This window comes from Terrapene carolina, unplaced genomic scaffold, assembly GCF_002925995.2.
Source record: "Terrapene carolina triunguis isolate 2854851 unplaced genomic scaffold, T_m_triunguis-2.0 Scaffold210, whole genome shotgun sequence".
Classification (NCBI taxonomy): Eukaryota; Metazoa; Chordata; order Testudines; family Emydidae; genus Terrapene; species Terrapene triunguis.
Window position 1 is genome coordinate 15,784,109 of NW_020664561.1, and position 25,486 is coordinate 15,809,594.

The 25,486-nt window shown below is 41.2% G+C and overlaps 2 protein-coding genes across 2 annotated transcripts in view; both read right to left on the reverse strand.

The window, feature by feature from the left end:
• The window catches only part of LOC112103404 (ER degradation-enhancing alpha-mannosidase-like protein 3), a 44,505-nt gene extending 31,404 nt beyond the window's left edge, over positions 1-13,101 (reverse strand). The window contains exons 1-4 of the mRNA XM_024195131.3: positions 12,890-13,101; positions 9,246-9,291; positions 4,100-4,200; positions 2,529-2,568 (exon numbers count right to left, since the gene is read on the reverse strand). Of these exons, the coding sequence (XP_024050899.1) occupies positions 2,529-2,568; positions 4,100-4,200; positions 9,246-9,291; positions 12,890-13,047 (345 nt within the window). The 5' untranslated portion in view covers positions 13,048-13,101. The remainder of the gene's footprint in view (positions 1-2,528; positions 2,569-4,099; positions 4,201-9,245; positions 9,292-12,889) is intronic.
• Positions 13,102-19,959: 6,858 nt separating this feature from the next.
• Positions 19,960-25,486, reverse strand: part of LOC113407261 (protein Niban-like) — a 113,490-nt gene continuing 107,963 nt past the window's right edge. Inside the window, exons 12-14 of the mRNA XM_026655567.1 lie at positions 25,347-25,454; positions 22,560-22,671; positions 19,960-21,663 (exon numbers count right to left, since the gene is read on the reverse strand). Of these exons, the coding sequence (XP_026511352.1) occupies positions 20,351-21,663; positions 22,560-22,671; positions 25,347-25,454 (1,533 nt within the window). The 3' untranslated portion in view covers positions 19,960-20,350. The remainder of the gene's footprint in view (positions 21,664-22,559; positions 22,672-25,346; positions 25,455-25,486) is intronic.

The following is a 25,486-nucleotide window of genomic DNA, read 5'->3' on the forward strand; positions in this document are numbered from 1 at the left end:
TCACTATAGTGCATTGTATTCAGTGTTTTCTACTGCCTGCACCCACATATTCTATTCCTCGAAATCTGGAACTGAACTCCACAGTTCAAGCTCATGCCTGCTATAAGGTCTGAAAATAGGACTGTCAAGTGATTTAAAAAATTAATCGTGATTAATCATGCAATTAAAAAAAGTAATAGTTTTTAATCGTGTGATTAATCACACTGTTAAACAATAATAGAATATCATTTATTTCAATATTTTTGGATGTTTTCTACATTTTGAAATATATTGATTTCAATTACAACATAAAATACAAAGTGTACAGTGCTCACTTTATTTTTTATTACAAGTATTTGCATGGTAAAAAACAAAAGAAATATTTTTCAATTCACCTAGTACAAGAACTGTACTGTACTGTAAATTTTGCCTAAGAAACATAAGAACAGCCATACTCGGTCAGACCAAAGGTCTTTTTTCCTTCAGAACTGGTGCTGCAGAGCTACTTGTGGCCACTAGGGGCCATTGGACCCGGCAGAGCCCAATTCACAAATAGAAGACACTGCTGGAGCCAGAGAGCTCCCCGCAGTTGCAGTTCTTGGCATGCCTGAAGGAAGGAGGCGACATGCAGGAAACTCCATACAAGCCTGGGGTGCAGCATCAGGCTGTTTCTCCCTCTGGATCCCTGGGCTCTGGGGTGGGAGCACGGCTGGCCTGTAGGGTGGGGAGGGGGTGTGGGTGTCTGAGCTGGGGAGGCACCCCACGGTTGGGCTCTTGGGGGGGCAGGTTTCTGGGCCGGGGGAGGCTCTCCCGCGGCTAAGTTCTGAGAGGAGGGGGCGCAGGTGTCTGGGCCAGGGAGGCCCCTGCGGCAGGCTCTGAGTGCGGGTGTCTGGGCTGGGGGGCACCCCGAAGCGGTGCTCTGGGAGGCGAGTGTGGGTGTCTAGGCTGGGAGGCACCTGCAGCTGGGCTCTGGGGGAAAGGGGTGCGGCTATCTGGGCTGGGGGGGACCCTGTGGCTGGGCTTTGTGAGGGGGGAGGGGAAGAGAAACAGGAACTGGGGTTTTGTAGGGGTTTCTTTACTCACTCCTCTTTACTCCTGAGGGAATCTTTTTTGTTGTCTGTATTGTTACAGACATAGTTGCTAATAAGTATTTTGAAATGAATTATCAAAATAATTGAAACTGGCATGATTATATTGTGTTACTTTCACAAATAAAATAATCAGAATTGTGCGTAGAATTTTTAATTTTTTGGCATAGAATTCCCCCAGGAGTAAAAGCCCCAGAAGTCAACAGATTAACTTGGGCCTGGTCTACACTAGAAATTTACCCACGAAAGCTTATGCTCCAATACATCTGTTAAAGGTGCCACAGGACTCTCTGTTGCTTTTTACAGATCCAGACCAACACGGCTACCCCTCTGATACTAGAAATTTAGCTCAGTATAACTACATCACTCAGGGTTGTGAAATATCCACCCCACTGAGCAACAGAGTTAAACTGACCTAACCCTCTGTGTAAACAGCATCTCCCAGGGAGGCAGAGTACCTACACCAGGGGTAGGCAAACTATGGCCCAGGGGCCGCATCTGGCCCTCCAGACATTTTAATCCGGCCCTCGAGCTCCCGCCGGGGAGCGGAGTTGGGGACTTGCCCCACTCTGCATAACTCCTGGAAGCAGCGGCATGTCCCCCCTCTGGCTCCTACGCATAGGGGCAGCCAGGGGGCTTCACCCACTGCCCCCACCCCAAGCGACGGGGCAGCGTGCACTGCCTGTCTGCGCCTCCACATAGGAGCCGGAGGGGGGACATGCTGCTGGTTCTGGGAGCTGCTTGAGGTAAGCGCCGCACGGAACCTGCACTACTGACCCCCTCCAGTGCCCCAACCCCCCTGCCCCAGCCCTGATCCCGCTCCTGCCCTCCGAACCCCTCAGTCCCAGCCCAGAGCACCCTCCTGCATCCCTAGCCCCACCCCAGAGGCCACACTCCCAGCCCAAGCCCTCACCCCCTCCCACATCCCAACCCACAATTTTGTGAGCATTCATGGCCCACCATACAATTTCCATACCCAGATGTGGCCCTCGGGCCAAAAAGTTTGCCCACCTGTGACCTACACTGACAGAAGAACCCTTCCCATTGGTGCAGGTAGCATCTACACTGAAGCGCTACAGCGATGCAGCTGTGCTGCTGCAGCATTTTAAGTGTAGAAAAACCCTTACATTAGCAGGGGAAGCAAATGTATATTACTGTTATAAGTTAAAAAAAAATAAGTAACAGCAACACAATGGGCATTCATTTGGATCAACTACAAGTAAGGAAGTATCTTAGTATTTAAAAAAAATTCCAAGTAACATCACTGTCTATTGTATCCATTGTTTACAGGTCTTTACAACAGAGTAGCTGCCTTTTTGATGGAATAAGAGACTTAACTGAGTTTCCTTACTTAACACTTCACGTTTATTTCAAAAGAACAGAATTCTAACCTGGAAATCTGACTAGAGGTAGATAAACAGTTATTCGTCAATGAAACATTGCAAAACAGATCAAACCTACCACAAGAGTGTCCAAGGTATCAATCAATGTCAGTGAAAACCTATGAAATAAAATTTAAACCAGATATATAATTAAAATTCGGCATGGTTTTGGTAGATATTATGTTATGATGTTATTTTTAACCCAAAAATCTTAGAAATAATATGATGCAATCATCATAGATTGCCAGTTGATAAAAAATATGCTAGTTTTAAATTATGGATATTTAAACAGAAAGGTGTAAATACTGACAACGATTAAACCTATTCTTCTTTGAATAGACATTAACAACTCCTACTGACCAGAATTGGAGCTAATGAATAGTTTACATTTATGATGGTAAGAGTCAGTTTGACTTCTTGTTTTTAGTTACCTTTGAAAGCTTTCTGTCATTTAAAATGTGGCTTATTAAACTAGCACAATGGCCAATAGTCTCTTGCTCTGAAGAGCTGATAATGAACCCAGCCACACCCGTTTCAGACACTGAATTCACTGGCGGCCTTAAGTGTGCACTGATGTATCGATGATTTCTCTAAGAAAAAAATTGTACTATCCAAAACTATTCTAAACTCTTATCCCATTTGATGAGATCAATTCCATTTTTCTTGATAAAGGAATAACTACATATCAGTTAACCTCATGGGAGGAGAGGAAAAAGTGGCTATAGAAATTACTAAACTATGTTTTGTTCCCACCACCTCTCTCATTTATAATATGACAATTCTGCATTTGTGCGCATCTAGAACAGGGGTGGACAAACTTTTTGTTCCGAGGGCCACATCTGTGTGGGGAAATTGTATGCAGGGCCATGAATGTAGGGCTGGGCAGGGGTGCAGGAGGGAATGCAGGGTGTGGGAGGGGGTGCAGTGTGCAGGAAGGGGTTCAGGGCAAAGAGTTGGGGTGAAGGAGGGTGCAACAGGGGGCTCAGGGCAGGGAGCTAGGATGCGGCAGGGGGCTCAGGGCAGGGGGTTGGGACGCAGGAGGGTTGTGGGATGTGGCAGGGGTTTGGGCTCTGACCCATCGCCGCTTACCTTGAGCGGCTCCAGGGTGGCAGCGGTGCGTAGTTGGGCTAAGGCAGGCTCCCTGCATGCCCTGGCCCCACACCGCTCCCGGAAGCGGCCAGCACCACGTCCCTGCGGTCCCTGTGGGAGGGGAGGGGGGGCAGAGGGCTCTGCGTGCTGCCCTCGCCTGCGAGTACTTCCTCCGAAGCTCCCATTGGCCACGGTTCACCATTCCCGGCCAATGGGAGCTGTGGGGAGCGGTGTCTGCAGGCGATGGCAGTGCACGGAGCCCTCTGCCCACCCCCCTCCTCCCAGGGGCTGCAGGGACATGGTGCCGGCCGCTTTCGGGAACGGCGCGGGGCCAGGGCAAGCAGGGAGCCTGCCTTAGCCCCGCTGCGCCATGGGGCTAGCAATCCCACAGGCCAGATCCAAAGCCCTGATGGGATGGATCCGGCCCGCGGGCCGTAGTTTGCCCACCCCGATCTAGAAAATCAAACAAGGGTTTTGAGGGTGCATCAACTGAAGTATTAGCAGCAAAATGTGTTAAAATTTGCATGTTCATATAAGATAATCACTGCTTCAAATACTAACTTTCCCAAGGCATCGTCTACATCCCCACGACTTGGTTCCCGACCCCGAACCCGTCCACGGCAAGTTAAAGGCATGAGTTCATCAGCTGGGTAGGCATGTTCCTGTAAGAACAAAACCAGAAGGTAAAGAGAGTACAGTTCAGTTTAATTAAATCATTGTAACCTGTTGAAAGGAAGCAGGATTGTAGTAAACTTATGAAAAATCTATGTATCATCTATCTGGCTAAACTCAAACTCAAGATAACACAGTAGCAGCTTCCTCTTCATGGTCAGTGACTGACAACCGTTAAACCACACAGAACATACTAGCAGCCAGGCCATATAGTACAATGCCCCTCCTCCCCGCCCCAGAGAAACAATAGTTTTGGAGTACTTAATGGCATCTCTAAAATAAATGCTCAATTTGAACACTTGAGGTCCATCTTGTGTTTCCTGCAACAAATGCACAAGAGATTGCATTTCTGCAGTGGAGAAGATCTACACTGTGAATCGAATAGTCTTTTTCCTCTATTAAAGAACTAATCTATCGTCCAGCGTTAATGCAAAAACAGTCTGGGTGGAAGACTTGCTCATTTTTGTAAAATGAGCAAATTAGCTCCATTTTACAGAAAGGAGACAAGGAAGTTCAAAGGTTAAGGATAACATTTTAAAAAGCACTTAAGTGACGTAGAAGCCTAAGTCTCACTGAAAAAAAATCAAAGGGATAGAGGCTCCTAAGCCACTTTTGAAAACTGGACCTAGATGCTTTGAAAATTTTAGCCTTCGTGATTTGTCCAAGGTCACAGAATCAGTGAAGATGAGAAAAGAACTCAGTCAGAATATAAAACAATAAAATACAACCAAATGACTATGTGTAACAAAAGAAAACATGACAAGTTTGGAGTAGTTTTTGAAAATGATGGCCATTTCAGGGGTGAGGAGAGGGATTACTTTCCATTGCTCTAGCAAAACAGTTTTACTCTAACACTACATACACCTCTACCTCAATATAACGCTGTCCTCGGGAGCCAAAAAATCTTACCGTGTTATAGGTGAAACCATGTTATATCGAACTTGCTTTGATCCGCCAGAGTGCGCAGCCCCACCCCTCCGGAGCACTGCTTTACCGCATTATATCAGAATTTGTGTTGTATCGGGTCGCGTTATATCTGGATAGAGGTGTACTTAGCATCCTTCAGTCAGTCAGAAATATCAACAATGTCAGTATAGCCCAAATCAGGTGTGCTGAATAAAATACCTGTTTATGGTCCCACTGAAGTCAATGCAAATTTTGTAGCTGACTTCAATGTGAGCAAAATCAAGCCTTAGGGCCCTAGTTCAGAGTTTTGGTAACTGTCAAAATAAAAGGTACTAAAGTTGGAGAGTCAGAAACTGAAATAAGAGTGATATCAGAGACTGGTGAAATATTTTGGTGTAAGACTTGATTTTTAAGTTTCTTTTTAAAATAGCTTTTCAAAATTCTATTTGCTCCTGGCTTTTTTGACAAGCACATAAAGTGCTAGCTTTTTTCTTAGTAATCAATAGAGGAAAGCGCAGGAAAGTAAGTTTTGTACTTGGGCTAGTAAATTCAAAGCTTTTCACCAAACAGTTTTATTTTTAAACCACTACCAGAATGACACATGTAAAGAAATAAAAACATACATACAAATTTTAATTATGAACAGTAACCCAGGTTTTTTGGCAAGTTATGAGAATCACCAATATAATTAGGAAAATAAAGCTTTATAAAGACCAAAAAAATACTTAAAATAAATGTTGTGCAAGGTGTTGACTTCCTATAAGATGTGTAGTATGAGGGAACAATTAGTGATAGAACAGGTCTACCTCAGTTCCACTGGTTGCTGTATTATACTATCTAATTCTAATTTTAGAGTAGAAATCTAATGAGCAGCATACTAGAAGCAAAATTGCAGCAAATGAATATATGCAGTGGAACATATACAATATCATTTATGAGTATGTGCTGTGACATATTAGTGTGACTGTTTATCCAGACGCATGGGGTAGGGAAGAAAAAGTATGGGTTGTTTTTCAATTGATGGCCTATTGTTCTTTGAAAACTCTGGTCCTATCACCACCTTCTAATCTTCCTGAGTTCAGCTACCAGAGCCAAGGTATAGCTCTCATTTTGAATATAGTACACTGTACAATTATCCTGAAAAACTGATTAATGAACTGTGAAGTAGAAGCAAATTCAAAATTAAGAGATCACTAGCTAAAATTGTGGAGAAAGCCAATAATCAGGTAATTCTGATAAAACTACCTTCAAGACAGACAGAAAGGGAACATTACTCACTAAAACAAAAGTAATAGTCTACATCCTGAAGAGCAGGAAACACTCTTAAAAATGAGGGAATACAGGTTAGTTATCTAGATCTATCTAGAGATGGGTTAAGGCTATGGGGCCAAATGCTGTCCTGAGCTATACCCCCTTCCAATTCAATTGAGATCAGTGGATAAAGAGGAGATGTATCAAGGGCAAAATTTGGCACACAAACTACATAGGTTTAAACATCTGTATGTCTTAAATTTATAAGAACATGTCCTGATAGACCAAACAGCCCTATTTGTCAATGTCAGGACTCTAAATTAAGAACAACACTGTTACATTCCACTTGCAAAAAATGCACACAGCTGCCAGTGCTGTATGATTAGGACTACTGACCCAAGGGACTAACACAACTGGCTTTTCACATATCCTTTGTGAGAGTGTGAAGAAATGCTCCTAGTTATTAGACTTGTCGGTGAGGGAATACAAAGCTACTATCTGCCCTCCCAATTGACATATGAAAAAGTATAAAAGATATTCCACTGCATGCAAACATGAAATGTGAGCCTAATCCATTCAAGTCCAAAAACACAGAAATAGTAAATCAACAATTTTCAGCTCCTTGTCTCAAAAACTGCTAAAAAAAAAAAAAAAAACAACAATTTTCTTGCTATCAGTGTCAAGGTTGAAACTCTAGTCTTTACTTCAAGTTAAACAAACACAGAATGTGACTTGTTTGTTTAATGCTCTAGCATACGTGGCAAGTAAATATCCTTTTGACATTCATGCTTCCAGGATATCTGAAGTCATACTTCCTCTTAACCCAACATTTTCTTGCCACAAATGTAGAGAAGGTAGCTATTAGCTTCAAATTTACAGTAATGCAAAGTAAAGGACAAATATCTCAGCTGACTTAAGAGTTTTGTCCAACGTTAGGCAAGGTAGGTTCTCTAATTAAAAGCAATAAAGACAGAGCAAGGCAGATTGAAAGCCAGACATTTTTATGTAGTCAGGTTTCAAGTAACTAACTAGAAATTATTTCCATCCAAAGAAGCCAGTTGCAAGTCACACTGTTAGGCAATATACAGAAGAGTCAGAATGTCAACCAAAAACAACTACTTGAAGTTTTGTTTTTCAAAAATCAAACAATTCTGTATCACTTCATAGCCTACATACTTAAACATGTTTAATAAAAAACAATCCTCACAATAGCTTCTCTTCTGTGCTTTAATACCTTTGGTATTTATAAACAGCAAAGAATCTCATTCACTATATATATTATCTATTTACATGTCTCATTAACTTTTAACCTCTTTGGAAGTTAAAGGGTTACAACATAATATTGAGCCGTACAGTCAACATACTCTCAAGGGACAGTGATTTTCCATGTGTGAGCAGGTGCAATTTATGAAAGAAAGGTCTGTGTTGTAATAAGAACACGTATATGCCCAGCCGAGAAAATACAAAGATGAAAACAATTAAAATGCTTTTGTTAAAAGAACATACTTTACTAGACTAAGGTACCATAAGAATGACTGGTATTTCAGGCCGTGTCTACACTACCGTGTTTGTCAGTATAACTTATGTCGTTCAGGGCTGTGGAAAAAACCTTAGATGGCCTTAGATTTTCAGATGTACAGTTAACAGGGGTCACCTGTTTCCCCATTTCAGTGTATTGATAGTATTGTATTCTTCTTATCAATAACTACCATTTTAAAGGTAGAAATTCTACTGTTGAAATAAAAACATTTATTCTGGAACAGGACCAAACTAATAAATTAGGATATAACAAGACTGACTAAACAACAAAACAGTCTCATGTCCAAGACAACTGAAAGAGACCTAAAATTGTTTTGACAACACAACACATATATATTTTATATATCATATAAATAGTAGCAAATGTGGACCACTTAATTACATTACAATTGCCTATTTAGCACCAGGTTATGCAATATGGGTCTGATGCTACAGGGTTTTTAAGTGAAATGGAACTTTTGTGAGCAAAGAGGCTGCAAAATCTACAACAAATATAACATCACAAGGCCAATATGAGGTTACATAATTAATGTTAGGCTGACAAAGTGTAATCAAAGTTATCTGCAGGAATATATAAACATTTTTATATACTATTCAGTAGCACAACCAATACATTATTAACAATTATTGTGTTCACTAGAATTTGATAACTACAGACACGTATCTTTTCAAGTGTTCTTGGTCTGTAGGTATTTTGCAACATTTTTGTTCAGAGGTCTCATGCTACCAAATAAGTCAAGGGAACACTGATTTAGTAAGAAATTTATAAGAGGAGACAAACTACATTAAGAATAGCAAGCAAGTTTACATAGTAAGGTCCTGATCCTGCAATGAGAGAAATGCAGGTTTACCTGTACAGAGCCCCATTAGCTTTTAGCTTTGTAGGCCACCTGTAAGGATCCAACTGGAAAAATCAGACCTTAAGACTGTATTGCAACATCTTCTTCCCTTTAAAATATTTTTAAATTCCATAACTTAGCACCTTTTATTTTCAAATATCTTTACAAACACTTAAATGCTTAAAGACTACTGCATTTCAGATCGGGGGAGGGGGGGGAAGAAATCAAGTATAGGTTAAGTAACCTGTCAGGAATTCCTAGCTACTGTTCCTGTGATCAAACATTACTATCCCCCTACATTCATATTTCTCATATGCAATTAGACATTTCAAAAGAAAATCATATAAGCTGCACATACGAACTTCAACTTCAGTTTTCCCCCAACAGAGTTTCAGCAAGTTTTTTTAAATCTGCCAGGTCGATGATAAAACTGCTGACAAATGCAAAACAAAGTTTAATTTATATGTAAGCAAAATTGAAGAAATTGGTATTTTACTTACCATGTAATTGCTATAAGCATGATCAAACATTTCTAACACTTGATTCCTAAGAAAAGGAACAGGAAAAAATTTGTTGAATTAATTATCAGTTTCATATTTCCTCTTCTATTTGTCAAACTTTAACACAATAAAAGTACTGTAGTTTAATATCTGGAGATTAATATCAGATGCCCATAAAAATACATAACATTCACTTCATCTCTGGAACTTTGCTTAAGTAAAGTTGATGAAGTAAAACAACCAGTGGCAAGATATTTTATGGTTTGTTTGGACCTTATGAAAGAGAGGAGAATGAAACACTATCTAAAGCTAGTCCAAGAGTAGCAGGTAGTGTGCAAACTGACCCCCCAACAGGCCAGTCCTGTAACACTACTGCTATTCCAATACTGGGGCTTCTTCTGAATAAAACTTGTTAATGTCCCTAAATTTATTGTGCAATTATTTGTTTCTGGGAGCGTTGCACTTGCAAAGAGAAAAGAACTTCCAATCATAAAATCCAGTTTTCCAGTGCAGTATATTTTCATTTTTTAATCATAATTATTATACTGAAAAGACCAAATAGGCTACTAGATACTTTGCTAGACACTAAAAATCATAGTCTTAGGCTATGTCTATAATATGCAGCTTTTAGCAACATGGCTGTGCTGCTACAGCCGTGCCACTAAAAGGCACGCACTGTAGCCGCTGTTTGTCGGCATGAAAGAGCTCTCCTGCTGACAAAAAACTTCCACCCCCCACAAGCGGCAGCAGGCGCTGTTCACACCGGTGCTTTTAGTCGGTAAAACTTTTATCGTTCAGGGGGATTTTTTTTAACACCCCTGAATGATAAAAGTTTTGCTGATGAAGTGCCAGTGTAGACATACCCCCAGTGTAGACAAAGCCATAATAAAGACAGTGGATTTATGGCTTATTACAACAATCTGTAAGCCACTAACCCCCTTTTTTGTTCTATGATTACAGGGGTGTAAACAGGCCACTTCACCTTGAATGGTCCCTTAGAATATGTGCTAACTACTTATGATAAACAATCTGTTTGGTCTTGTATTTAGCTGACACCCTGAGTCTCTTTCTCGGACCTGAAGAAGAGTTGTGTTGCTGGAAACCCTTTTCTTTCTCTCTCACCAACAGAAGCACCCACCTTTCTACCTAAGAACCAGTCGGGAGGCACACTCCTCATTCAGCAAAACCCCAGTACATAGTTCTGTGTTCCTTCTGCAACAGTTGGTATCATCAACACCCAAAGCTATTTTACGTGTTAGTGGAATCATAAGTTACCAGGCTCCATTTTCCCTGAATTACAATCTTGGTAAGTAACGAAAAAATAGTTTCAATATTATTTATGAATGTATATATTTGTAATGTCTAAATAGTGGTCATGATCAGAAATGTCACTATATTCAATGGCACTCACTCTCTCAATAGCTGCTTCCTGTCTTAGCAAAGACTATTTTACTAACAAAAGAGGTTTTTCCCTACTATTAGTAATGCGAATACAGAGCAAGTTGGATTCTATTCTGACTTAGGCATCATCAACAATGTTCACAAAATATCTATTACTGTTGCAGCTGATGTAAGAGGCAAGAAGAACTCAGCTAGATTTTCAAACACCCAACTGAGATTACTGGCTTCGCAGTTAAAAAAAAATAATTTTAACTCATCTAAACAAGCTTATTATGAAATTAGGAAAAAGAATAAACATGGACCCCCAATGATGCCTTTTTCAGTCATTTCACCAATTATAACCATTTGATGGCCTCAATTCTGCAATTTAGCTGTGCAGGTGAAATCCTAGGCCCACACAGAGCCCCATCCACTTCAATGTGACCATGTGGTCTACCCATACAGATCCAGATGCAGGATCACAGTCTAAGCCTATAAACATTGTCCAATAATGATTTAGCACATTAAAAGGTTATAACTTTTTTTTTCTCCTTGAAATGGACTGTATTCTCAGACCATTATCTGAAGGGATCTCTGTGGAAGGTACATTCTTACCGTATATCTATATATACACACCGCTACCTTGATATAACACCACCCGATATAACACGAATTCGGATATAACGCGGTAAAGCAGTGCTCCGGGAGGGCGGGGCTGCGCACTCCGGTGGATCAAGGCAAATTCAATATAATGCAGTTTCACCTATAACACGGTAAGATTTTTTGGCTCCCGAGGACAGCATTATATCGAGGTAGAGGTGTATCACCTCCTACTAGCATAGGTGCTCCAACCCAGACCCCTTAGTAAATAAGCACCTCTGAAAGGAAGGTGGCTTCTTTCCACCTCTGCAGCATTGCAAAAGCTGAACAAATACCTGAAGCAGTCCACATTTCTGCCTGTACTGGTAGATCCTAGCTCACCAATACATATATGGTGATGGCGCATACAGAATATAACAAGTTAAACAATGCACCTAAAAATGTAAACAGGCCAGGGAAAGGAGTCTAAACTACTGGGGTAGCCATGTGAGGAACACATAGCTAAGGTATTTTTCAAGTCTTTGTGATGTACTCAAAGTGCTTTGAGATCTTTGGATGAAAGATCCAATGAGTGCACATATTATAATTAAATAATGCCTTTTACCTAATGATCAAATAACTGTATAATGAAACCTCTTAATGAAGTCTCACAACACCCCTGTGAAATATTACTATCTTCATTTTACAGAAGATGACAGTAAGCACGAAGGAGGTAATGAAATTGTCAAGGTGACACAGGGAGTGTGTGGCAATAATGATCAGAATGCAGAACTGCCTTCTAAACAATCGTACTCTATGCACTGGAATACATACCTCATCACAGATGTTGTACTCTTTATCCTTTACATATAAGAATAGTTTTTTAAATAATTAGCTTTATACACACATGCAAATTGGGCTCCCTAAACAATCTACTTTATTGCTCACAGTGACTGGGCAGGGATGATCTCAACTCTTATCAATATGAAAGATGCAATCTCTTATTGCTCTAAAACCTTGACGTGTTCCAGAAACGCTGTCATAATTAGACCAACATGCCGAACACCTAGTGAGTATGGTTGTGACCTTTGACCACTTTTACCCATAATTATATACAATGGCTGACTTGACATTTTCATGACCACACAGATACTAGGGGTGTCAACCACGAGGGGGGAAGATGACCTGATAGGCAGATAGATGTGACTGTCATACCAAAAATTCAGGGAAGGACAAGGTCATCAGAGTACATCTCTGAGGGGCTAGGCACCACTCTCATGCAGACTGGGAACGTCACGCAGGTCGCTGGCTGGGGATCAGCCCCACACGGCCGAGATCCATGCGTGGGCGGAGTGGGGCTCAGCCACACCCCAGTGGGAGCCGGGGCAATGGCCAGGCCCCATGGGGGAGTGTTCCCCACGCTCGGCGGGGGGGGGGCAAGCAACAGGGTCCGCACCCCTTCCACGGGGCCAGATGCTGAGCCCCTGCAGACGGAGCTGACAGCGCGGGGGCTGTCGCAAGGCAGTCACAGTGGTCAGCCCCCCGGGGAAAGGGATGCCAGAGGGGGCGGTGGCCACTTCCACCCGCCCCAAGGGGCAGCGATGCCTGGAGCCGGTCAGGGTAAGCGCTCGCCAGCTGCGCACAACCCACCCTCCCCCAAGCCCCCGCCGCGTCTCCCCGCTTACCCGAGCCGGCGCTTTTCCTCCCTGCTCATGGCTCCGGCGCCCGGGGCGGCTGCCAGCACCGAGGAGGCGGAGAGAAGGCCCAGGGCCAGCAGCTTCCATCTCCCCCAGCGGGCTGTGGGGTCCCCGCTCCCGCCCTCACCGCTAGCAGCTCCGCTCATGGCAGCAGCTGCCCGCCGCCCCGCTAGGCCCGGCTCAGCCCCATCCTCGCCGCTCGCAGCCGGCCCCTCTCACTGGCGGCGGCTGGTGCTGCTGCCGCCGCTCTCAGCGCCGCCGACGTGAGAACGGAAAGGACTGGCCCTTCGCTTTCCTATGGCGTAGCCAAGGAAACAATCTCCTTCCGCGGCTTCCGGGTTCAGCCCGTCACGTGGCGCCGCTGTGGACCAATCGGAGCCGAAGGGGTTGGGGGGGGGTCCGTTTGTGTGCCACGTGATTCCGGTGAAAGACTTTAGTGGAGTGAGACGTGGACAAAAGGAGGGGTCGGCTATTGGCTCGAGAGATGGCGCGCGGGGACTGCAAGTTTCAGCATGCAACGCTCCACCCCGAGCTGGTCGCTAAACTCTGGAGGGAGCACTGCCTTCTGGGAGCTGTAGTCTGGATGAGTCTGAGCCGCATGGCTCCTCTGAGAGCATTGTACATTAGGACCAGTAGTTTGTGAGGTGCCCTGAAAGGGCGTTATATAAAGGGCTTTACTTATAGACAACGAGGGTGGATGCAGCCCTACAAGCCAATGCAGTGGCTTGGGAGCTCTTCTTGCTGGCTCTAGAGCCGCACTCATCCTGCTGCATGTAACAAGTCACTGTGGGTGGGGCAAATGTCTTGTTTCTCAGCATTCACCCCACACAGGAGCACTTACTGCCTAAGGGAAGGGGGATTTCCCAACTATCACAATTTTGGCAGTAGTCTCATGCTATTTGGCGTTTTTTTAAAAGCCCCAGGTGCTGGACTTGTGGTTATGTGAGAACCACAGCTTTCATTTAAACAAAAAAGTTTGCAGCATTCAGCACAAGCTTGAAACTAGCATCTGCATGTAGCTCCAAAGGGTCAGAAATTAAAAGGCAAATAAAGACCTTCCACCCAAGTCTCCCCCCACCCCATCCCCAAGCAAATAAATATATGATTTTTGAGGCCTGACTTTTTTTAAGCTTGAGACTGGCCCTATTGGGAAATGACTTTGCTATGAATAAAACAGTGAAGAGTATCTTACACAGTTGTCCTATATTTTCTTGAAGCCTGTGTGGACACTGCCCAGCATTAGCATTGAATGTGACCTTGAGCAAATCACTTCACTGCTCTGTGCCTCAGATTCTAGGGCGACCACCTCTGATGAATGGAAATAAGGGAAAATCACGTGAAAAATAAGGACAATGCTTTGTTTTAAGGGATGTTTTAGGGAAACTCCCTTTCTCCCTTAGCATATCATGTATTTCTCTCTCAAGTGTACATTTCTACTGCCCTGAAGTATACAATGGAATTATCATAAACTTCAATTTAATGTTTAAAATGGTACTAACGATCAGTTTTGATACATTTCAATACATTTTAAACCAATTTATAAAACTCTTTACATGTACAATTGATATTTACTTAATTTGAAGTGCAGCCTTAAAAAAAATGTAGTCCGTTTCTGCAATCTAAGTCTGTTTACACAAGGAAAATATTATTTCCACTGCTGAATTTGAGGTAGGACTGAATATATAAATTCCACCAGTTTTAAGAAATTGGGAGGAAGAGGAGCTGGATACCATGTTTCAAAGCTCCACCTCTTCCCCTACACACAGTACTCACTGTACCTTCCTTGCAATAAAGCATACTGGTGTCCATATATGGCAAGCATTTTCTGTTTACTTAGCCATTGAACCTTTACCTTTCCAGAAATTTTCTCAAGTCTTCCTAGCATTTCCTTACTTGTGTTACAAGTGCATATAAGAATAGTTTTTACACGTGCAAAAACAGAGGGCTGGGTAGAAAAACTTCTGAATGTTTTAACAGGCAAAGTCTCAAACACAAAGCCACATCCTTGATTTTCATTTTAGATGTGCAATTCAATGCCGTCTGAGAACACAAAAGGAAAACCTTTTGTTAAAGCGACTAGGTTTCTTCAGGTTGATTTCTACACTGAAAACAAGATTTAATCAACAGTTTCATTCCTTAAGTACTGCTCTGCAAAGCCTCCCTTTACTCATACAACAAATCAATGAAATAAGAGATGGTCCTTTGAAATAAGGGATGTATGGTCATCCCCAGCCATTCAGATTTTTGTGACAACCCAGATGCTCCCACTACCAAAGCATAGGCCACTGCCACTGCAGCTAAAGGCAGGGGGTTGATGTAATGAGAAGCTAGAGGCAAAGATATCTCCCCTCTCTCCAGCTTGGTTAAGTAGTGCTCCCTCTATCATCTTGGTTGGTGTTAAGAACTGTTGCAGTCTACATTAACCACTGGCTGAAGAGGAATCTCTTTTTGGTGTTAACAGTATAGAGCCCATGACACCAAATTAAGCACTTCTGATTGTATCCAGTAGAGGGATGTAGCCAACAAATACTAGCCAGCAATCTACAGCACAATTATAATTGTAATGTTACGTTAATTAGATGCATTATAGTGCTGGAGGGCCATAGCTGCCTCTTTTCTTTTGACTGACAGTCGATTTTGACAAGGGTATTTCTCATCTTGCAGCCTATATTAAAATAAACCTAGAAATCTCTTTTGATGGGGAAGAAGGTGATGAAGCAGAACAGCATCACAACACTACAATGCCAAGAACCTGCCCCAGAGGACAATACCTAAAAATTGGCAGCCTTATGGCTCCTGGCAAATTAAGGTACAGCCCTAAATTGGGCAAAGTCTGAAAGAAAGTATGGCTAAGTTATTCAGGCTACTTTCATTGCTCAGGCATTTGGTGAGCATTATATAAACATTTACTATAAATTTTTTGCTATGTGGGTAGGGTCAACTCTGCCATACCAGAGGAACAGGAGGTGGCTGTGGGTGGCAAGCTGTTGAGTGTATATGTGGCATTATACATTAAATCTGTGGGGCATGAGGTAAGTATGGCTGCTTTGACAAAGTTACATTGAAGAACAATATTGAGTCAAAGAAGAGTTTAATTTTTCCTTTACATTTCAATTGATGTTGAATTTGCCAGCCAGGAGAGACAGAGAAAGGTGAGAGCACAAGTGAGCATCTGGTCAGTTCATCTTGATATAGTGCAGAAATTACATCTTTAAAATAAAAATTAGTGTCCCCAAGAAGGCAATGTGTGCAATTATTACACTTGCTTAGAATGCGAAAAGGAAGTGCTCCATAAAACATTTAAACATACTCCATTTAAATCAATTCTGACCATATTGCACATTCTGTATGGCTGTATTGTAGTGACATGCATGAATGGAAGATTATCTTTAGGAACTCTTCTGGTTTTGTTGCTTTTTAAAACATCCTTCCTGTACAAATGTTGGAGCACAGGGCAGAAACCAGTCTCTTCCATTCCTCTCTGTCATTTACTGCTGCTTCCATTTTGCTCTATGGGGTTGAGATTGACTCTTCTGCCCTCCCTCCTAGCTTTCTCATGGGTGTCCTCGTTTCCTCACACTAGTTGGTTTCCACTTTACAAGTTCATGTGGGAGTCTGTGTGGATGGCATCTGGCGTACCAGTTGCTGCTTATTCCCTACCCAAATTCCCAGTCCCTCCACGTTGGTGACATCCTGGCTTGTCTATTGTATTACTGTAGCACCTTGAAGTTCTAGTCCTAGATCAGGACCCTATTGTATTAGGCACTGTACAAACACAAAACTATGGAAGTACTTATAATGTCACCTGATTTGCGACTTTAAATGAAAACCTCTTGTTACTTCAAATGTCCTGAATAGCAAAAAATAGGGTAAAGGAACTGAAAATATGACTTAAAATATTTTAGTTAGAAACAATTCAGACTCTAATTTAAAAAAAAAAATGTAAACAAAAATATTTTTCTATGGGACATTAGCTTGTTGCATTTAACAGTGGATTTAAAAAGAATCATTTGAATGGTTGTAAACAGCCTGGAGAAGAAAGGCTGTCTCCCAGCACTGATATTGGTCCCAGCTTTTCTGTTGTAATTTAAACATTAAAGCCACAGTGCTACAATGGACATTTTTCTCTCTTATTCTCACCAGTGTCCAGAGTTCAAGTACATGGACTCACAACCTGGGTTTATGACGAGTGGAAGTGAATTCAGAATTTCAGCACTTTAAGAAACTCTTTTTTAAGCCTAACAGTTAAACAGACAATACCTCTTCTAGAGACAGCATCACATATCACCACCCAGGAGCATCAGAGCTTAGATCTACAGCTGGCAATAATCTGAGATTGTTCTCTAGTGACCCCTCTGATAAAAATATGGACCAGCATGTATGAGATCTGAAGTAAACTGCATCTGGTATTTCTCACAAGTATCAAATTCACTTAAAAAACCCACCTCTGACATCCAGCAATGAAAGGGATGACCATATTTTATTTAGTTATAAGCACTTTACAAAGTTATAAGCAAGTTATAATGTGTTTCTTGTTTTGTCTACTCAAGCTGGTAGCCAATAGAAATATAATAATAACAACAACAACAATACTTAATACATATATAGCTCTTTTCCTCTTCAATGCACTTTAGAACTCTTAACCAATTAATTCTTACACCCCCAACTTATGAGGTAAAGGGATAAGTCTTATTAGCCGTACTTTAAGAAAATTCAATCTGGATAATGTTGCTGGAAATGCTAAGAAAATTGCACACAAAAAATTATGATTCATCAATAAACTATTTCTATTGATCAAAGGTCCAAAGCAACCTTCCAATGATGGAAATACCAGGGGACAGATCCTTGACACCATAGACTGCTTTGTGCTGCTCCATTCAGAATAAAGCAAATACATTTAATGTTCCAAGACTATGTTGAAGTGGGGTATGCAACTGTTTATCCTTAATCTTAGTACATAAGAAACCAAGAAAAATGTAAATAAAAACACAGAACAAACACCTACTGATATGAATAACTTGAATTCAAAACTGTAGAACAAAAGATAATATATGAGATGAGTCTTCTCAGTTCTTCCCTATTCTACTTACAAAAAAACCAACCACACTAAACATTTGTAGTCAACACTGAATTACCAGATGTCTACAGAGAAGTATTTCCCCAAATCTAAACCTGTAATGTGAATGATTAAATATTACTTTGGAGGAGAACGTTTATGTTAAATTCTCTTTTGTTCTGTACATATAGAACAGGGGTTGGCAACCTTTCAGAAGTGGTGTGCCGAGTCTTCATTTATTCACTATAATTTAAGGTTTTGCGTGCCGGTATTACATTTTAATGGTTTTAGAAGGTCTCTTTCTATAAGTCTACCATATCTAACTAAACTATTGTTGTATGTAAAGTAAATAAGGTTTTTAAAATGTTTAAGAAGCTTCATTTAAAATTAAATTAAAATGCAGAGCCCCTGGGACCAGTGGTCAGGACCCGGGCAGTGTGAGTGCCACTGAAAATCAGCTTGCATGCCGCCTTTTGCACGCGTGCCATAGGTTGCCTACCCCGATATAGAAAGTACATCAAAAGAATTTCATTTCTAAATAGCTTTAGTTGTAAAATGCAGTCTTGTATGTAGGACATAATTGCTACTATCCTGCTATTCTTCTATCACACAGAATTCCAAACTGGAAATATGTCCTTCCACCAAAGAAAGGGTTACAAGAGACATGCACTGATTAATTGTCAAGCACAGTTGAACTCACTCCTTAATGTTCAGTATCAATAAAAAAAAAAAAAAAATCTGGAATGATCCATAAGACAGTTAGTTGACAGTTGGTTGTGTGAGACTTTAGTATGAACATTTCTGCATCAAACAAACATTCATGACTAGTCCCCCCAAAAATCTGGTATTTGACTTTATTCCTATAATTATGATGTATGAATACACCTTGTAGTAGCATTTATTTTACAACAGCAACCTTCCACTTGCTCAAGTTAACCAATATCATGGCATTTCCAAACAGATGTTTGAATGTTCAGATAGTGTCACTTCCCTGTTAGTACTGTATAACAGTTTGATTGTCTCATGCTATGGACCTTACAAAATTTCCTACAGTTAAATGCCAACAAGTTTGAGGTTATGCTGTCAGATCTTTATTATCGCTTGAAAAGGACATTACTTTCCAGTATTATTCTTTATGGGTCCAATTCTGCAACCCTTACTCACATTAAATTGTACTTATTCCCTGGGCCAAACTTTTAAGGTATCTCAAACCAACCTCTAAAATTGCAGATACAATTTTAATGCTCAACTTACTAAAACTCCATTTTTCACCTCTATGATTTTCTGTGCATTGCTGATTTTTGAAGCTGCTTTTGAAAATATGACCAGTTTGTCTCCCAAAACCTAAGCACAACTGGCTATTCCTTAACTACTTTCCCTTCCATTGCATCAAGAAATTGGAGAGTAAATGGTATGGTTATGGTATATGGGACATTTCAGACTTCGTTCTGATTTCCCACGCTTTTGAGATTTGGTGATACAGTCTTATGCGTGTGGCAGTACTGCAGTTCAGACCTTAGTATTTTGGATTGTGGGTGAATGTACTGTATACTAGGAAGTGCAGTAGGTAGGTGCTGCATAAGGGTGCTAGCTGGTTTTATTGTAAATATTCTCATTAGATCCAAAAAAAGAAAAGAAAGAAAATAGCTGTAAAGTGCTCTGAAAGGCTGTGTAACCCAGAAGTGCAGAGTGGGATTGAGAAACCTGCTCCCAGTGTTTTCCCAGTTTTAAATATAGCAAAAAAAACAGAACATTTCATTGTCTTAATCTCTGTCAAAACTTTAAAATACTTAAGTAATCAGTCGGCTTGCAAAATTCAAAGTTTACATGCAATTTGGCTGCTGAACAGCCTACTAATTATTTGTTTCCTCTTTAATTACTTGAGAGATTTAAATGTTTTCCTTCTAACACACTGAATGCAGATCCTAAATTAATTCATTTAATAACATTTTGATTGACTAACTTCAGTTAAGACCTGTTGTAATATTGCCAATCTCAACCATTCAAAAAACATGAGTCGGCCCCCCAAAAAACATAAAGTTGTCTTAAAATTTGTGAGATTTATAAATTTTTGGTTCTTTTTATTTGCCTTGACGTGTTCAAGCATTTAGGGAGTCATGCTTTCAAGCTTTTCTCCACAATGAGGGCTAGAAATTTACCTTTTTTTTAAATGAAAGCTGAGATTCGCAGGTAATAACCTGATTCCAGCAACTGGGCCTGCAACAAAACCCTCCAAGTACTGCAAAACTTGTGATAAAACTGCAAGAGTTGGCAACACTGCAATTAGGCCCATTCCTGCAGTCTTTACTCATGTGAATATTCCTGACTTCAAGAGAACTGCTGGAGCGAGTAATGGCTGCAGGATTGGGCTGTATATTTCTGAAGAACACTTTTTACTCTTCAGAGTGCTGCTCTGTAGAGCTCTCCTCACTGTTTTCTTGTGTGACAGTTTCACTTCCTACTGAGCTTGTGATTTCAGCACGTAGAGAAGGTGCACCTGCTGGCTGACACTCATCACTTGCAGTAACAGTAAAGCTTTCAGATTTAATATCGACTGTAACCTCTGCCGTGCTAAGCTCCTCTTCCTCTAGCACTAGTGAAACCTGAAAATCATTAGTTGTTTCTATTCTTAAGTTTTCAATACTCAGAATGGGTACTTGTATTGCATCAGGACTTTCAGCAGAACACCCAGGAAAGCTCTCAGCCTCTGTTTCCATTGGGTCAGCATGAATGTGATCTTCACCTGCTTCCTCCAGATCAGATCTTCTGTCTCCAACTATGCTTTCGGTGTGTGCCTCTGGTTGCGATTTGTCATGAAGACCTTTGCAGCTTTCCAGACCAGTATACCAGACACTTTGGTTGGTCTCCATTTCTGCCTTTGACTCTTGAGACACATCTAGTTTTTCAGCGACCTCCAAACATTCTGCTTGAGTCGCATGGTTGCCTGCCTCTGAAATGATCATTAATTTCATATCGCCTGTACCAAAACTGGATGGAGGTGGCTGCTCCACCTTGAGCTCAGAATGTTCTACTTCTTTATTCACTACCTGGTCTGTTTGACCGGTTTCTGCATTAGTTTTGCTGTTTTCATCACTCTCTTCACCATGTTCTTGCCACTTCAAAATTTCATATTCATTTGCCACTTCCTTTTTGTTCTCAGATGGAGCAACTGCTGGTAATTCAACTGTCACCATCAGCAAGCTTCTGATCTCATTCACAGTACCAGGGGCTGTAAGACTTCTCTCCTCTTCTTGTACCTTATTTTCTTTTTCAGTGTTCCCTCCAAACTTGGTCTCCACCGCATTTTCATTCTGGGAAGTTATCATTTCCTCCACATCCTTTTCTTCCTTAGGAGTAATAGGATGAGACGCCGGTTTGTCAGTGATGTCTGTACTGATCACCTTTTCTCTACTAATTGCAGGACTGCTCGACACATTGACATAAACTGCTTCTTCATTGTCTGATGGCTTTCTAGCATCATGACACTTCTCCTGGATCATTTTTTCTGACACAACAAGCAGTTCATTACTTTGAGTTTCAGTATCTGATGTTTCTGTTAAAGTGGTGGATAGTTTCTTAGCAGGACTGGCTTGTGCTGATCCTGAAGGGGTCTTCAAGTCAGTTAAACTGGACACACTTTCATAAGGCAAGTTTACGTTGTCCTCAAAAAGGTTGTGTTTCTTCAGAATGGCAGCTTCTTTTATTACTAAGTAAGACAAAAAGATCAAACGGATCTAAAAAACTGACATTTTAAGAACACTCAAAATAAAAATACTCCTTTACTATGTTTCTAATATCATGGATTATTAACAAGGCCTAATTTTAATTATCTGTGCTTTTTTTCATTTCACTCAGCTTGGACAATGGAACGTTAATAATAAGTTACACTTCCCATTTCTCATGCACTAACAGACTGCTTCTGTTTGGGTTCACAACACTATAGGAGGATATTTAAATCTAGAACTAGAGAGCTATTTTAATTGAATATCATAAACATTTCTATTCATTTTTTTTAAAATGCAAAACCTAAATTTTGGGCCAGAAGTCCAACCAGAAAACCATTTGGAACTTGTGGAATACAGCAACTTCCTTATGATCACCTATACATATTGACTGAGAACTTTTTCGTTCTCCAATGCCCACACAGATAGATCTTTGGAGACTGCTCTTCTTAGTTCCGGTGACCTATTGGCAATTCTATTTTGGCAACATATTTCATTCTGAGAAATTCAGTCTGAATGTCATTAGATGTAATCAATTATTTGAAAGTTCAGGGCTTTGAGAGTGGCTTTGCTTCTTGGACCATTGAAACCAAGGTATCCTGGAGGTAACATGATTTGCATTAGAAAGAGGCTTGAACCACCCTATGGATTTGAATATCCCAAGCTTTGCGGAAGTTCAGATCTGAATCCAAATTTCATGGCTTGCCTCATCTCTTTAGTGGGGTGAATCAAAACTCTTAAACTCTTAACACTTTCAACCTCTGGGAAAATTGGGACCTGGATCTGAATAAGGCAGCTCCGATTTATCACTAGCTCTGAAATAAGACCTCACAGACCCACATTCTAAACATTGTTACTATCACCTCAGAAGCATTCCTACCTTTTAGGGTTTCATCAAGCAATGTCTGAAATAAAATCTCTTCATAGACATTCTCTACTTGTATCACTCTGGTGTAATCAGCAAAGATGTACTGTTCATATTTCTGCAACTCCTGTGCAGAGACACAAAGAAGGAATAAAAGTATGAAAATGTGGCAGTCTGGGGTCCTCAAGGGTTCATCAGCCCAGAAAAGAACCTGCCAGCTCCTATGTGAGAGATCTTTTCATGATGACAGCTCTCCAGGTCTAAATGAGCTGCATATGTTCACAGTATTTTTCACATTTATCAGTACTTTTTATATTGCATCACCTTAAGCACTCTAAATAAATAATTCTTATATTCTAAATAATGCAGAAGGTCAGGAAGTGACTGAGTGTATGCCTGTCCCCTGAGGCAAATTCATCCTCATCAGGGTACTGGGATACTACGGCATTTGTTACTGGGATATAGCACCTGTAGCTCAGTGGTTCATATACAGCCCAGCTACGTAGCAACTGAGTCATTACTAAGATTAAGATTTTATCTCGGTTATTTTTAGTAAAAATCACAGACAGGTCACGGGCAACAAACAAAAATTCACGGAGGCCCGTGACCTGTCCCTGACTTTTACTAAAAATAACTGTGACAAAATGGGGCTGAGCCCCAGCCCTGCTGCAGGAAGGGAGAAGATACAGCACCTGCCTCCACGGTGGCTAGGAGCTCTGGGGTTCCCCACTGCGGCTGGCAGCTGCGGGGGAACCCACTGCCCACGGCAGCTCAGAGCTCCAGGGCCCCCACCAGCTGTGACAGCTCCAGCCCCGTCACTCCAGGGCTGAAACGGAGAATGTCATGGAAGTCACAGATTCAGTGACTTCCATGACCTCCATGAGATAATCTTAGCCTTAGTCATTACCACTGGATGGCTATTTGGTGGTTTATGTGAAGGGAGTCTAGAGGCCTCCGTCAAGTCCTTAGGAAGGTATCTGCATCACAAAAAACATCATCTCAAATGGTCTTAATAGACATCCTTGTTGGCTTACCAGCAGAGAGGTATATGAACTATATTACTCTCTCACTCCTAGAGTTGAGTACATGGAGGCACACTAGCAGAGTGACCGCAGGGAAAGTTTGCTCCACCACTGCCTTCCCTATCCCTGTTCAGTGGAGAAAATGAGAGGACTCCATTCTCCAGAATATTAAATGTGATAGAAGTTTTTGATTTCATGCTTTATTTACAAATAAATACCACATCCTGGATATATTGCCAATTGTCTACAAACCGTAAAAAGACTATTAGATTTGTGGATCTGAAAAGAAATAGAGAGGCATACCCTACAATGTACACATGTGCTTTTGAATATATTAAAAAGTCATGAATTTTAATGGTCAGATGATTCACATTCACAGACTTACAAATATAACATGCTAAAATTCATTTAATACTGACAGCTTATCCACTATAATTTCTTGCATCTGTTATGTTTCACACATTATTTCTGCCATATGTTCTCACAGAAAAGACACCGGTTATTCCTAAATCATCCCATGTGACAAACGAATACATGGCAGTGCAATTTAGGGCACCAATACATTTCAGTATTCTAAACAGCTCCAAATCGATTTCTTCTTATTCCTTTTAACTATAGAAAGAACAATTCTGGTTTGAGACTGTTGAGCATTCCAGACTATTCACTCAGGGGCCCTGGTAATTCTGTGGTGCAAGACACGGAAAGCATGCAGCCCACTTGTGCTCCCAAGCAAATCAGAGAGGACTTTGTTTTTATTTGTGGGTGGGGGTGAGGAAAAGAAATCTGAGACAGCCACACTTGGTTATGTCTACACTAGAGTTTTGTACCTCATGTTAATTGATTAAACATACTAAGTAAAAAAGACTAATGAGGAGATATGTTTGTTTCATGTTTATTTATCCAATGGATAAACAGCAAAGATTTGTTGCCTGGAACAAACATGAGAGGAGTATCCACAGTAAGCTTTACAAATGTTTTAAGCACCCCTTGTTAGGTGGCAATCAATTAACATGAGATACAAAAGTCTAGTGAAGATAAACCCACAGTAGTTATGTATCTGCTCAACTCCTCCCACTTCCCTTCCCCTACATGGCAGTTGGTGTTGAAGGTAGTTAACAGGGAAAAAAGTGAGCATGCACACTGCTCCTCCAGTGTCCTACTGCGAGGAACAGACTTTCAGCTCAGTGGCCTCCCAGAGGTGCTGTAGAACATGAAGATGGAACTACAGGCTCAGAACTTAGAACCTTGGCTGTCAGCCAGAGACAGAAGATCAGTTTGATGGGGTCAAACATCTGCCCTGACCTTGTAATCAGATTTTCTGGGGGATCATCTCCCCCAGAGACTGCCCCAATGTCTCCCTGCCAAACAAAAACAAAACAAAACAAAAAATGCATAAAGACCCTAGTCCCTTCCTATCTCTCCATAAACTGCTGGAGCAGCATGAGAGTTATTGCAGCTCTAGGGCTGGAATAATTCCCATTACCCCTCACTGCATAGAAGAGGTGATTGGGATTTGCATAGGGCTGCCAAAAGATTTTAGAAGGGAACTTATTTCTTTGAATTCTCTCCCCACCCCAAATCAGATCCACATCCATTATTGTTTCACCATCACTGATGCCCTAAACTGACCACCTTCAGGATCATGTTGGCCCTGTGACCAGCCACTTTACATGACCACCTGTAGCTAATTTGCATTTGGTGGCTTAGGATATAGCCATCAGTGTGCTAATTCCACCTTCCCTTTAATTTTATTCCAGCATGGAGCCATAAAGTTACCTACTGGTTTGCAAGCTGAAGCCAGTGTCTTCTGCATTGTGGGCAATGTGATCTGTACCAATGCTTCCTGAAATATTTTCTTCCGTATAGTACTGCTGTCATAATCATATTGCTGTCAAAACAGACAACAGAAAAAACACAGAA